This window comes from Sorex araneus, chromosome 7, assembly GCF_027595985.1.
Source record: "Sorex araneus isolate mSorAra2 chromosome 7, mSorAra2.pri, whole genome shotgun sequence".
In the NCBI taxonomy this organism is placed as follows: domain Eukaryota; kingdom Metazoa; phylum Chordata; class Mammalia; order Eulipotyphla; family Soricidae; genus Sorex; species Sorex araneus.
Genome location: NC_073308.1, coordinates 73,514,441 through 73,526,945, shown reverse-complemented (window position 1 = coordinate 73,526,945; position 12,505 = coordinate 73,514,441). Strand labels below are relative to the sequence as shown.

At 56.6% G+C, this 12,505-nt stretch overlaps 2 protein-coding genes across 10 annotated transcripts in view; one reads left to right on the top strand and one right to left on the bottom strand.

Moving 5' to 3' along the window:
* The window catches only part of LOC129406491 (uncharacterized), a 341,367-nt gene extending 332,352 nt beyond the window's left edge, over positions 1 to 9,015 (bottom strand). For 2 of the 8 annotated variants that reach the window (XR_008631035.1, XM_055144459.1), the window contains exon 1: positions 8,330 to 9,015. Coding sequence is in view for 1 of the 8 variants with exons in the window: in XM_055144459.1 (XP_055000434.1) it covers positions 8,330 to 9,015 (686 nt within the window). In the remaining 7 variants the exon portion in view is untranslated. The other 6 variants (XR_008631037.1, XR_008631041.1, XR_008631038.1 and 3 more) reach the window with 5 other exon arrangements.
* A 524-nt stretch (positions 9,016 to 9,539) lies between these two features.
* PCDH10 (protocadherin 10) overlaps positions 9,540 to 12,505 on the top strand; it is a 57,933-nt gene continuing 54,967 nt past the window's right edge. For both annotated transcript variants that reach the window (XM_055144456.1, XM_055144457.1), the window contains exon 1: positions 9,540 to 12,188. In XM_055144456.1, the coding sequence (XP_055000431.1) occupies positions 9,540 to 12,188 (2,649 nt within the window). The remainder of the gene's footprint in view (positions 12,189 to 12,505) is intronic.

Below are 12,505 nucleotides of genomic sequence, written 5' to 3'. Positions count from 1 at the left end.
TGACAGAAAGACTGAGGTCCCTGGTGTCCATGACTGGTGGGGAAACTGGAGTGGAGTCAGGCTGCTGGTCAGAGTGGGAAGGACGCAGGTGGCGTTTTGCTCTCACTGCAAAGCCCCCGGTCTCCAAATAGAGCGAAGACCCCCATGTGCTCAGGTGTTTCTGTGAATCACTGCCCCTTTTCGAGCCTCACAGAAACTGCACATCTCCAGAACTCGGTGCACTTGGCTTCGCTTGATCTTCCCCAGACCTTCCCCGTTCCTTCTCTCCCTGTTCTGCTCGCTCCCACAGTCACGAGACGCCCCTGCGCGTCCTTTTCATACTCTTTATTGTGGTGATTCTGCCCTTCCCAGGATCAGCTTCACGTATGGAGCGGAGTATGAAGCCTTGAGAAATGGATCCAAGATTTGCATTTATTTTCCATTTCGTCAGTATTCCTACGGCTGCTCACCTATCATACCAGCACTAATGCCTGTTTTTTGCATCTCAAATTATAAGTTACTCAAGAGAATACTAATAACAGCAACTGGAGGCAGAACCTGGCAAGGAGGAGAATGTGAAGAGAAAGTCAGTCGCAGCCGTAGCCGCAGGCTCTGAATGGGCCCCTCCAGACCATTCATTCTATTCCAAGTGACCAATCTGTGTTCAATTTTGAGAAGTTTAGTATTCTTCAGCATGAGAAGATTAGTAAGTATTAAGACTTTTCATCAAGGAGCTGGAAGAAAAGTTAAGTGAACCTATTAAATAAGAATGCTTTAATCCTAAAATGTTGATAAATATAGATAAGAAAAGAAGTTTTGGACAATGAGAGTCGTGCTCTTACTCTAATTTTCAAAATATCTCTACGGGGCTGGAGCGATAGTACAGTGGGTAGGGGCGTTTGCCTCATACACAGCCGACCCGGATTCGTGGCACCCCATGTAATCCCCCAACCTGGCAGCAGTGACCCCTGAGTGGAGAACCAGGAGTAACCCCTAAGCACTACCAGATATGACACCCACAAAAGAAACCAAAAAGTTCAACTATCTCCTCATCTCAATTTTACACATATACATACAAAAAATTAAACTTATCTGGAAAAATAATCAATGTGAAGGCAATAATAAAAGTTCACCATCGATTTTTACATTTGGAAGCCTCATTAAAATGTAGTCTCCTTCGTTTATTATTTGAAACTCGCCTTCATGATTACATAGAATTTCCTGGAAAACAGCAATGAAGCCGGGCTTGGGAGGGAGCTCAGCCGGAGGCTCTCACCTGTGCGAGGTCCTGGTTTCGATGCCTACACACGCCACAAAAGGAAGACAAAAGCACGGGCTTGCAGAGAGGGTCCGGGGTGAAAGACTTAATGTGCTTGCCCTAGATTCTTGGCACAACTTATGGTTCCCTGAGCACCGCCAGCACTATTCCCTGGGCACACAGTCAGGGGTAAGACTGCTTTTGCACCTTAGAGGAAATGCTTCAATTTGTGTTTCACAAAGGAAATAAAACCACCAGGAAAATCAATGCCAGTAATTCTAGATAAATATCTTATTTATGAATGACTTCACTCCAAACATCTGGCTATAACAATAATTAACACTTAGTGAGTCTAGGAGAACTCCATCTAAGCGCTTCAGATAAAGTCTCACAACGACTCAATTTAGGGTCAGTGCTTTGGCCAAGTCCAAGTATTTAGTAAAACAGGAATTGAGCTCAATTTGTTTGGACTCTCAAAGTTATATTCTTCCAGGTTTACTAGGGCCTCATCTGCCATAGTTGGGTGCTTCTGAAATTAGTAGTAGTAGGATACAGAATCCACCCTGTTACCCTTTATGCATACTCTGAATTACTCACTGAATATCTAGAAATAAAGCCATTTTTTTCACTACCTCCTATCAAAAGAATAGCACATATTTTATATATGGCAAGAACCTACCATCTTCCTTTATTTTCCAGATTGAGAGTTATGATTCAATTGATTTCTTGCACTTTTCTACCAGTAAAAGATTCCCCAGTAACGTAATAGTTAAATTTTAAGAATTTTCAAATTAAAATAACATTTTGAGCAGCACGCGAAAGAAATTAGTATAAAGGGATGGTTGACATGTTACTTAACAGAATAATTTATCTTTTATAGGCCAGTTCCAAAGCAAACACTGGTGTCCATATTATGTTCAAACAAACACATTTCTTACTTGTCCTCATTTATAATTCTTGATGGGATAAGAGGATGAGGCAATGCTTCCAGAGCCTCTGTCAAGGAGAGGTCTCTCAGAGCATCACAAAACCTTGGTGTTGTGTAATCGAATTCCACTGTAAGTCATTGAAATCTATGGTTTCATGTCAGATGCTTCTACATCAGGAAAAGATGGTTGCCAACAATCTCATTCACTTGTATAAATCATATTCAGGATTCAGTTTCCTGAAAAGTCCCCAATAACACAAACTTTATATCTCTGACTAACTCAACGGCTCAGCCTAGGGACACAATCAACAGTTTGACCATGGAAAAAAACAGTATTCTTGCTAGATCGAAATCTGAATGAAGCTGTCTCTAAGTCCATTGGCTTTACTTTTTGCTTTTCTATCTAAGACCAATTCAGATATACAAGAGAACTTCATGTTTTAATAAAATAAGCCTCAACTATGAGTATCACCCTGCGTGGGAACATTGCATTCACCTGGTGAAGTGCTTAAATTCCATAAAGTCCTTCGCACCCTTTTTTATGACATCAGTATTAGAGCTACAGATGGGAGGAAATAATATCATAACTAATATAAGAATGCAAGAATGCTTGGCATATACCGCTTGTTTAAAAATAATCACTTTTCCCTGAAAAGCCACAATAAAATGTTCTACAATATTAAGGTGACTCCCCGTTTAAGAAAGACTTGATAGAATAGAATTTCTTATCGGAAAATTTATATTAACCAGTTAGTTGTAGTGCTTCTATTAAAGTTTCACTGTTCTAATTTACTCTGAAATTCTAATGACTGACATCAACTACTTGATATTTTCTATGATGTGCCTCTAATAACATTGCCAAACTCTCCAGAAAGTAACCCCATGAGTTGTAACCTAACTCTTCAGAAAGTGACCCCATGAGTTGTAACCTAACTGTCACTGGGGTGGGCTCCTTTTGTATTTCTAAATCAAGGGTCTTCCCCTTAGAACATAAGGGATGTCCATCAGACAACCATCAGCAGTAAGCTGAGTGAATCATTGTCAATTAAGCAGCAACCCCACTGGGGAAGAAAAAAAAACCTCCTAGCCGCTTTTTCTCTCACCCAAATCAACTGAACCAGGGCTAGCAATTCATTTCTGAGATCATGCCATGCCAACACTCGTGCTCAAGGCTCCATTTCCACCTCCCGGTCCCTGAGTGAAGCCCATACATCTCCCCGGGAAGGAAGCAGCCGGCTTCCCCAGTGTGGGGCCTGGGAGCCCCTATCACAATCTGAATCACATCACTGATTTCAGTAATCTTTTAGCAAGAGTCGTTATTAACACCATCATAAGCAGAATCTAAGATCCCTTTCCTTTTTCCTTTTCTTCTTTTTTTATAAACCTGGATAATTAAGATTAAACCTAATAATGTGACTCTAGAGGCCGCTGGGTAATGAGAAGTTCCTTGTGGTTGAGTATGAGCCACAGCAAAGACACTATCTTCATTTCAGACGCTGTTCGCCCCACCCAAACACTCTCTCAGACAAGCCACAAATGGTGACATAACACTGCAATGAGTAGGCATTCATTCCTAAACAAAGTAATTAGATTTTTTAGATCACGCAAACACGACACTACACTTTATCTTATTATCTCTTTCCCATCATTTAGGAGCACTGTAAGATGTGTTTTGTCTGCTAATGCTACTAAAACTATGATAAATGGATTTTTTTTTTACTAATGCAAGTGTTTCTTTAACACACTAGCAATTAAACAATACTCTAAAGTAATCAAAGAAAGAACAATAAAATGCAACATTTTAGGGAAATCCATTTTTTCAATATATAAAGCTATGAGAAAAAAGAGAGATAAATTAATGTATTTGGATATTTAAAAAAGAGGTCATGGTGTAATAAGGATTGTCATTCTAAATCAACTATTACTTGCAGTCTAAAAAATAAAAATGTATAAAACTTAAATTTTCAAAGGACTATTTTAACTATTACTGAGAACCATAATCTGTTTAGAAGCTGACCAGAAAGAAACAAGTGTGGTCAGTGTTCACTTACTCCAACACTCAGGAAATGCGTGTGTGTATATATATGTATATATATATATACAAATATGCATACATATATATGGCATATTAGTGTCCAAGTCCATACCTGATTTAAAAATATTCCCGGGCCTCTGATTGATCAATTTCTCTTATAGAAAGGATGAGAGTAGCACATCTGAGCTGAAACAGTATTATTAGAAAATGATATCGTGGGCATTAAGGATGTATAATTCATGTTGCTTTCATTTGCTCAGACCATTGTAAAAATCCATAAATCATTTTCGTGTTCATGTATTGCTTAAGTGCAATTTGTCATTTTGTATTAGAGAGCTCCTTCAGCTCGGCCGTGCTTTTAATTCACTGTTTAGAGTTTAACAAAACACCCGGCCCTCTTTGGTAACTCGGAAGGCAGTGACTTGTGACGCCACACCACCCTGAGCAGGGCAAACAGGATGGGAAAGAACAGTTCTGCCTTGGATAGCAAGACAGCGATGCTTCCCAGAGCATCTGGGATTCTCAATCCCACAGACACCACGGGTTTGTTCTCTCCCAGCCTTAGAACACCGAAACCAAAGAAGGACTTGAATTTTTTTTTTTTAATAGCAGGGGCTATAAGTCTTTTCCCGATCTCTCATCAACGTCCATCCTTACTGTGGATGAACTAGAATTAGCAGCGCCTCAAAGCTCTGCCTCCAACCTGTTAGGGGAGGTTACAGGATCACAAATAACCCTATTTTCCCTGCCCAGGAGAGAGGCAGCGCTGAGCATGGCCCTCCTCCTTCGCTCCCTGCTTGCTGGAATGGCAAATGCCAGGAACCATCTAGCTCAATTCCGACTGAGCCTGGCATTTGAAAACTCCTCATTGAAATTTTAATTCCTTTTCTTCCATTTTCAAAAATTAAAAAAGAAAAGGAAGAAAGAAAGGGAAGTTCCCTCAAAGCACTGGGCATAGTGCAACAAGAGGAGGATTTAAAAACAAATTGCTTCCAAGTCACATTAAATCACTGCAAACACTCCTTTATCCGGAGGCTACTAACCAAACTTGCTTCCCTCCTGCCTTCCCCAGAAATAAAGTGGGGCTGTAGGGAACCTGCTTTCCTACTTCCAGAGGTCTCAACCAGGCAAGTACTTAGTGCACTGGTGAGAGCATTAGCGCCCCCTTATTTTAACTTCATGCCCTGCCCGGGATGTCAACTAGAATTGTTATGAACATTTATCTTGTTACGTCCCCACCTTCCTTTAAATATTACACACACACACACACACACACACACACACACACACACACACACACACACACACACACACACACACACACACACACCCCATGTGTTAGCATGCAAGTTGTTCAGCCCCAAGAGGGAGCCAAGGTGCACGGGGCGCAGGGGCGTTGGTACCCAAGCCCAGTTTCTCTCTCCCTGCCCCCATGAGTGGGGCCCGGCAGGCAGAAGATGCTACAAGACAGCCCGCGCTGCGGAAAGCTCATCACCGCCCGACGAGGCATTTGGATGCAGAATCCGGGTCTCGCTCCGGTCCGGGGTCCATCCCCGGGAGGATGCCAAAGAAAAATAAAGGAACGGAATTTTTCAAAACGGCAGCTGGTGGTCACTGGCTGCCTGATGGGCAGAACTAAGCGAGTATGCAAAGTCGCTGCCTTCCTAAGGCATCTCACAGGGCAGATGTCCAGGGGGTCGCTCCGGGTGGGATCCGGGCCCCGGAGGCGGAGAAAGGCCGGGAGACCCCCATCTCCCCCGGGAGGGACCGCTCGGGCCGGTGTCCTAGGGCGCAGCCACCCAGCCCGGGCGCCCCCGGGGAGAGCTGCAGCCGGGGCCGAGTGGGCAGGCGCGGGGGCGCGAGTGGCCGGCGTGGACGCGGCCCGGGCGGTCCGAGGCTTCCCGCAGCACCGGCGACGCGCCGAGACCGTCCCGGGCTGCCCTGCGCCGCGACGGCCGCTAAGAGGCGCCGGCGACCCACGTTTGCACAGAGGCCGCGCTCGGGCACCGCCGCGGCTCCAGACACCCAGCCTGGCCCGGAGAAAACGGGCCGCTCCGGTGAGCCGGGATGCAGCGATTACCCACAGGCGCACCCGGTGCCTCTCCACCTTCCCGCCCCCAGCCCCGGGGGAGTCACCCGCACTGGGGGCCCCCGGGGTCCGCCCCGCCGACAGCTGGCGGATCTGCACCGTCATCCCGCGCACACGCACACACGCGCGCCGGCCCTCGGAGGGCGCACACCGTCCGCCCGTGACCCCGGCTCCCGCAGCCCGGGCTGGGGGTCGGGGAGGGTCTTCGGGAACCGCCCCCCGGGGACCCCGCCGCGCTCCCGCCCAGGAGGGAGCCGCGGGCAAGAGAGTAAGAGCCGCGACGGCGCGGCCACCGTCGGGGCCGCTCCCGCCCGTCCCGGTCCACCCACAGGTCCACCCCTCGGCTGCCGCTCCGGACGGCCAAGGCGGCGCTAACGTCGCCGGACTGCAGCGGTTTGCACTTGGCTCCGAACCGGTCGTCGGCTTCACTGCAGCTGCAAAAAGGATGAGCCATTTTTTGCCGGGCATGCTTCCCTCCCGAGCGCTGCAAAGCAGGACCCGTCTCCGGGAAAGAGGGGGTTGCGGGGGGCCCGGGAGAGGGGTGCATGGGAAACGCGGTCGCTGATGGCCCCTCATGCCGCCGTCGATACGCAAACGTCCGTGCACACTCGCCCAAGTCGGTTCCCTCCGGGGGGAGGGGGCGGGGGGGGGAGGCGAAGGGCCACGTACCTCGCGTTCCCGCGGTTTGGTCATTCGTTCCCAGGGCGCCGCCGGGGACTGTCCTCTCTCCCGGGCCGGGGCAGGAGAGTGAGCATCGCGGTCACCAGGAGCCCCGCGCCGGACACAGCAGCGTCGGGCTTCCCGCGGGGAGACCCGGACCCGCGCCCGCGCGGGTGCGCACTTGCCGCCGCCTTTTAACTTGCCGCGGCCACTCACTCGCGCGCGTGTCAAAGCTTCGAGGCCCGGCGGGGAAGGGGGGGTGGTCCCTGAGCGTGTGTGTGTGTGTGTGGGTGGGTGGGAGGGGGGGTCACTCCGAGTTGTGGCGCCCCGCCCGGGAGGGTGGCGGCGAGCGCGTGAACGTGCGAGCGCGGCCGCAGATCCCCGCAGCGACACACACTCGGGCCCCGCGTGGGCACGGTCCCGGGGCGCGTGCACATGCACTCACGCACGCACACACACACATGCACACACATGCACATACACACGCGCACACACGCACGCGCGCACAGGCACACGCGCGCACACACGGACACACACACAAGCGCGCGAGCGCGCATCGCTCCCGGGAACCCTGCGGGTGCGCGCGGCCTCCAGACGCGGCTGGTCCTGCGGGTTTGCCCCAAACTGGGCAGTATTTACTGCACCAATCTTGGCGCGCGCGCGTGCCTGTGCGTGTGCGTGTGCTGGGGAGAAGAAATCTAACCTCCAATAGTGGGGAAAATAAAAGGGGAAAAAAATAAAGAGCCGGAGCGCGCGTCCGCAGCACAGCACTTGGCAGCGGGAGGCGCGGGGATGTCGGGGCGCGGGGCAAAGCCGGGGCGCAGCTGCAGCCCGTGGCCGGGGCGTGGGGCACGCGGCCGGCGGGCTCCGGGGCAGCAACTCCCGCGCCACGAATCCCGGCGCTCGCCGTGCCAGGCGGGGGCCCCGGGGGATCCGTCTCAGGGGCGGGAGGGTCGTGAGTCTGCTCGCGGGAGGGGACGGAGGCACAGCCCGGGCCTGGGCACGCCCCCCCCGCCGGCTTCTCTGGACGCCCCTGAGCCCCGAGTCCAGTCGCTTCGCACCCCCAGGACCGCTCAGCCCCGCACTCTTGGGTTGGCACACGCCGCCGTGCACGGTTTGGAGAGCCCCCGCCCCGCCGCCCGTCTCTGCCAGAGATCCGGGGCCCGGGGCGGCCCCTGTGCAACTTTCCCCCCGGCGGCCCGCGGGGACCGAGTCCCCCGGCAGCCGCAGGGAAACACCTCCAAGGGGAAGGAGCCAGAGCGAGGGAGAAGAATGTGCGCGTCACTGGAAACCCCGCTCCCGGGAGAGCAGGGCGCGCGGCGGTGGTGTTCCCGCCCCGGCTGATGCAAACAGGGGAACCTCGCCTGCCCGGGGCATTACCTGTGGCTGGGGACCGGGAACTTTCCGCGGCCGCGTCCCCAGCCAGCGCCTGGGCCCGCCGGGCTCCTCGCGCGCTCACACTCACACTCACCGCGGCCGCCCGCGCCCGCCCCTCGCGCCCGCCCCGCCCCGCCCCGCCCCGCCGGCCGCGTGACGCGCCTGCTGGACGGCCAAGCCCGCCAATGGGCGCGGGCGTGGGGGGCGGGGCTCGCCGGCCATTGGTTGGCAGAAGGAGGGCGCTGCGCAAAAACAGAGGCGCGGAGCGCTCGGAGCTCAGACACGGGCAGCCGAGACCAGCAGCTCCGGGGCTGGAGCGGGAGGCGGCGGGAAGGGCTGGAAGGCGGAGAGCGAGAGCCGGGGCGCAGGGAGAGCGGCTGCGAGACGAAAAAGCCACGGAAGACAAACCGCTCGTCACACTCGCGGAGGGCCCGGGGATGGCGGCGACGGAGACGGAGCGAGACCAGACTCTGAAAGCCAAAACATAAATAGAAACGGGGGACAGAGCGAGAGGGCGGGGGGAAAATGCCCGGGAGGAACATCCATCCGGAGAAAGGAGAAGAATGAAAGTTTCCTGCTGCAGAGCCGTTCTGGGCTGCTCCGGCGCCCAATTCTCGGGCGGTCTCTAAGCCCCTCTGCCTCTGCCAGCCGCTGACATTCAGAGGCATGTTCAGCGGTGCCGGCTGCATCTCCTCTTCCTTCTCCTCTTCCTCTTCATCTTCCTCCTCCTCCTCCTCCTCCTCTTCCTTCTCCTCCTCCTCCTTCTCCACCCACCATCAGCAAGAAGACAAACCGAGGACAGTCTTGAAAAACCGAAATTTCCTCCTTGGGATTTGCCAGCGCCGCGTTGCGCCAAGACTGTGGGGATAAAGGACGCTGACTGTTGTATTATTATTGTATTAATTGGTCAGTGGGAAGGTTCCAGATGAGGGCAGGGGGATGCCTGTCACCCTTCCTGTTCCTGCGCTAAGATTGAAAAATGAGGCTGAATTGGGGGAAAGCCCTAAAATGAAGCAGAAGGAATAAGATTTAAGAAAAAAAAAATTAAGGACAGAGAGCCACAGGGTCCCCCTCCCTCCCCATAGCGCACTTTTATTTGTGTGTTGTGATTCGGTGTTGCTTTTTTTTTTTTAATATATTTTTTCCCGTGTAGGTGGGGGAGGCGGTCGGGTGGCTGGCGGGCTGCGGGAAGCTGCTTCCTTCCCCTTTGGAGATGATTGTGCTATTCTTCTTTGCCTTGCTCTGGATGGTGGAGGGAGTCTACTGCCAGCTTCACTACACGGTGGAGGAGGAGCAGGAACATGGCACTTTCGTGGGGAATATCGCCGAGGATCTGGGCTTGGACATTACAAAACTTTCGGCTCGCCGCTTCCAGACGGTGCCCAACTCGCGGACCCCGTACCTGGACCTCAACCTGGAGACCGGGGTGCTGTACGTGAACGAGAAGATCGACCGCGAGCAGATCTGCAAGCAGAGCCCGTCGTGCGTGCTGCACCTGGAGGTCTTCCTGGAGAACCCCCTGGAGCTGTTCCGGGTGGAGATCGAGGTGCTGGACATCAACGACAACCCGCCCGCCTTCCCGGAGCCCGACCTGACCGTGGAGATCTCGGAGAGCGCCACGCCGGGCACCCGCTTCCCCCTGGAGAGCGCCTTCGACCCGGACGTGGGCACAAACTCGCTGCGCGACTACGAGATCACCCCCAACAGCTACTTCTCCCTGGACGTGCAGACGCAGGGTGACGGCAACCGCTTCGCCGAGCTGGTGCTGGAGAAGCCGCTGGACCGCGAGCAGCAGGCGGTGCACCGCTACGTGCTGACCGCGGTGGACGGGGGCGGCGGCGGCGGCGGCGGCGCCGGCGGGGAGGGCGCGGGGCTGCCCCCGCAGCAGCAGCGCACCGGCACGGCCCTGCTCACCATCCGCGTGCTCGACTCCAACGACAACGTGCCCGCCTTCGACCAGCCCGTCTACACCGTGTCCCTGCCCGAGAACTCGCCGCCGGGCACGCTGGTGCTGCAGCTCAACGCCAGCGACCCCGACGAGGGCCCCAACGGCGAGGTGGTCTACTCGTTCAGCAGCCACATCTCCCCACGCGCGCGCGAGCTCTTCGGCCTGTCGCCGCGCAGCGGGCGGCTGGAGGTGAGCGGCGAGCTGGACTACGAGGAGAGCCCCGTGTACCAGGTGTACGTGCAGGCCAAGGACCTGGGCCCCAACGCCGTGCCCGCGCACTGCAAGGTGCTGGTGCGCGTGCTGGACGCCAACGACAACGCGCCCGAGATCAGCTTCAGTACCGTGAAGGAGGCGGTGAGCGAGGGCGCGGCGCCGGGCACCGTGGTGGCCCTGTTCAGCGTCACCGACCGCGACTCGGACGAGAACGGGCAGGTGCAGTGCGAGCTGCTGGGCGACGTGCCGTTCCGCCTCAAGTCCTCCTTCAAGAACTACTACACCATCGTCACCGAGGCGCCGCTCGACCGCGAGGCGGGCGACGCGTACACGCTGACCGTGGTGGCGCGCGACCGCGGCGAGCCGGCGCTGGCCACCAGCAAGTCCATCCAGGTGCGGGTGGCCGACGTGAACGATAACGCGCCGCGCTTCAGCCAGCCCGTCTACGACGTGTACGTGACCGAGAACAACGTGCCCGGCGCCTACATCTACGCCGTGAGCGCCACGGACCGCGACGAGGGCGCCAACGCGCAGCTCGCCTACTCCATCCTCGAGTGCCAGATCCAGGGCATGAGCGTCTTCACCTACGTGTCCATCAACGCCGAGAACGGCTACCTGTACGCGCTGCGCTCCTTCGACTACGAGCAGCTCAAGGACTTCAGCTTCCAGGTGGAGGCGCGCGACGCGGGCAGCCCGCAGGCGCTGGCGGGCAACGCCACGGTCAACATCCTCATCGTGGACCAGAACGACAACGCGCCCGCGCTCGTGGCGCCGCTGCCCGGCCGCAACGGCACGCCGGCCCGGGAGGCGCTGCCGCGCGCCGCCGAGCCCGGCTACCTGCTGACCCGCGTGGCCGCCGTGGACGCCGACGACGGCGAGAACGCGCGCCTCACCTACAGCCTGCTGCGCGGCAACGACCTCAACCTCTTCCGCCTGGACTGGCGCTCGGGGGAGCTGCGCACCGCGCGCCGCGTGCCCGCCAAGCGCGACCCCCAGCGGCCCTACGAGCTGGTGATCGAGGTGCGCGACCACGGGCAGCCGCCGCTGTCGTCCACGGCCACGCTGCTCGTGCAGCTGGTGGACGGCGCGGCCGAGCCCCCCGGCGCGGGCGGGGGCGCGGGCGGGGGCCCCGGGGAGGCGCCGCGGCCGGGCCGCGCGGGCGGCGGCGGCGGCGGCGGCGGCGCCGAGACGTCGCTGGACCTCACGCTCATCCTCATCATCGCGCTGGGCTCGGTGTCCTTCGTCTTCCTACTGGCCATGATCGTGCTGGCCGTGCGCTGCCAGAAGGAGAAGAAGCTCAACATCTACACGTGCCTGGCGGGCGAGTGCTGCCCGTGCTGCTGCGGCGGCGGCGCGGGGGGCGCGGGGGGCGCGGGCTGCTGCGGCCGCCAGGCCCGCGCGCGCAAGAAGAAGCTCAGCAAGTCGGACATCATGCTGGTGCAGAGCTCGGGCGCGCCGGGCAGCGCCGCGCAGGTGCCCGTGGAGGAGGCGGGCGGCTTCGGCTCGCACCACCACAGCCAGAACTACTGCTACCAGGTCTGCCTGACCCCCGAGTCGGCCAAGACCGACCTGATGTTCCTCAAGCCCTGCAGCCCCTCGCGCAGCACGGACGCCGAGCACAACCCGTGCGGGGCCCTCGTCACCGGCTACGGCGACCCGCAGCCCGACATCATCTCCAACGGCAGCATTCTGTCCAACGAGGTAAGGCTGCCGCGCCTGGACCACCACCTCTCATCTCCTCCATCCGAGAGCCTGCTCTAGCGCGGCCCGGCCTCCTCCCGGCGCCCCGTGGACGCTCGGGGGGCCACGGGCCGAGGGGCTCGCCTCGGCCGCCTGTGCTCCCGGGGGGCCCTCTCACCTTTTCCCCCTCCGCCTTTCTCCGCCTTCCCGCCTCCGGGTGCTGGACCCGCTTCCTTCCCGCCCCTGGCATCTCTTTCCCCTCCCAAAGCCCCGATCCCCAGCCCCCGCCCCCGCCCCCGCCCTCCCGCACCCCTTCCTCCACCCCCAGCCCACCACGA